This window comes from Propithecus coquereli, unplaced genomic scaffold (genome assembly GCF_000956105.1).
Source record: "Propithecus coquereli isolate 6110/MARCELLA unplaced genomic scaffold, Pcoq_1.0 Scaffold10, whole genome shotgun sequence".
Classification (NCBI taxonomy): Eukaryota; Metazoa; Chordata; class Mammalia; order Primates; family Indriidae; genus Propithecus; species Propithecus coquereli.
In genome coordinates, this window is record NW_012133858.1 from 2,942,055 (window position 1) to 2,943,746 (window position 1,692).

The window sequence follows — 1,692 nt, forward strand, 5'->3', positions numbered from 1 at the left end:
TGTTTTATTTTGTTGTGGCTTCTACTGTTGTCTTTTAAACTCATATTACTTAGTGTTGTCTGAGATCTCAGCAAGACTCAGGGATTACGTGGTTCTGTGCATGGTGTTAGGGGACAAACTGGTATAGCATAAACACTATTAAATTATGCAAGAAGTCATTAAATAGAGGCAGCTATCACCAGTGGATAAATGTGTAGGTTAGGCAGTCAAAGTGCCCAAGTTCTGGCATTCCGAACTTATCCTAGCTCCACTACTTATAAGTGTACAACTTTAAGAAAATGATTAACTTTCTGTGCCACAGTTTCCTCTTCTATAAAATGAGAATAGTAATAATCATATTTATCTCATGGTTTATTTATGAGACTTAAACATGAGAATATTATCTATTTTACCTGGGGTTTGATTCTTGCTAAATGCAGGACCCCAGAGGAGACTAAACAAACAGAAAGGACAGAGCTGGCTTGCTTTCTACATACTAGGAGAAACAAGTGTTGGTGCTGAAGAGACAGTGGTGAGAGGAAATGTTTCATGCTCGGTGAGCCAGTCAAGAATTACAGTTGTGAGTAGAATGGAAGACTAATAAAGCAAGATCTCAGGGTGGGGTGGTGTGCCTTTACCTCAGCCAACAATCCTGCTCTCTTGCAAATGGCATCAGATTTCCCACAGGTCATGTGGTAAGGAAGTATCATTGTTACTCCAGGACAGGAACGGTGTAAATGTGGCCTTTGGCTTTCTCAGTGCCTAATACTCATCCAGGAGTAGGAACTAACATGGATTCATTTCAAAGGTACAAGGGCAGCATGAAGTTTTCACAGGTTGATTAACTAATCAATAGCCTCAAAAGCTAAAAAGCTATCAGTTATTAACCATAATCCACAGCTCTGCAATATTTTTTCAACAAACATTTAGAGTACACCTTCTATACAAAGTACTGTGGCTTAATGCTGTGGGAAAATATAAAAAGGAAAATATGGAACTTTATCTGAGGACACTTAGAGACTTTAAACATACACACACACACACACACATGTACACACACAAACATGCACACACACACAATGACTTCCACGATAACAATGACATCTATCATTCTTAAATAATTATCTACTGAGTACCAGGCACTGTGACTAGCCATATTATGGTTTTAAATGCATATGGCTTTCCTAGCACTAAGTGTCCTCATATCTCAGTTTTTCTGGTTCTTTCTACTGCCTCTACAAAAGTAAGTATAATGAATACTATGAGACAGGCTCAGATGAAATGTGGATTGAAAGATCCAAAGACAAAGAAATTGTTCCTTGCCTATAAATAATTGAGATAATTTTTAACTTTTTTTATTCATTAAATTCTTCTTATTTATATTAAGCATGTTCACTAAGATTACCTGCTTTGCTTGTTGCCTCAGATCATCCCCAACAGAATCTGGTTCAATCATCTTCCATTCTGCTGCAATACTCCTAAAAACATCAGCTCCAGTGTTTAATACTTGAATGAGACGATGATCATGGGATAAATGAGCCAAGATCCTCAGTTCAAGCTGAGAGTAATCAGCAGCCAATAATAAACCACCTGAAGTAAAAATGATTTTAGAAAAGCTAGTACAAAGTTCTATATAATCCAACTTCTATATAATTGAGTAGCATGACAGCAATTTAGTTCTATTAGTTCTAATTTAGAATTTTGAGATATGTT

General features: G+C 36.6%; 1 protein-coding gene across 1 annotated transcript in view; it reads right to left on the reverse strand.

The window, feature by feature from the left end:
* POLQ (polymerase (DNA directed), theta) overlaps positions 1–1,692 on the reverse strand; it is a 147,229-nt gene that overhangs the window by 18,887 nt on the left and 126,650 nt on the right. Inside the window, exon 24 of the mRNA XM_012639541.1 lies at positions 1,330–1,569. Coding sequence (XP_012494995.1) covers positions 1,330–1,569 — 240 coding nt within the window. The remainder of the gene's footprint in view (positions 1–1,329; positions 1,570–1,692) is intronic.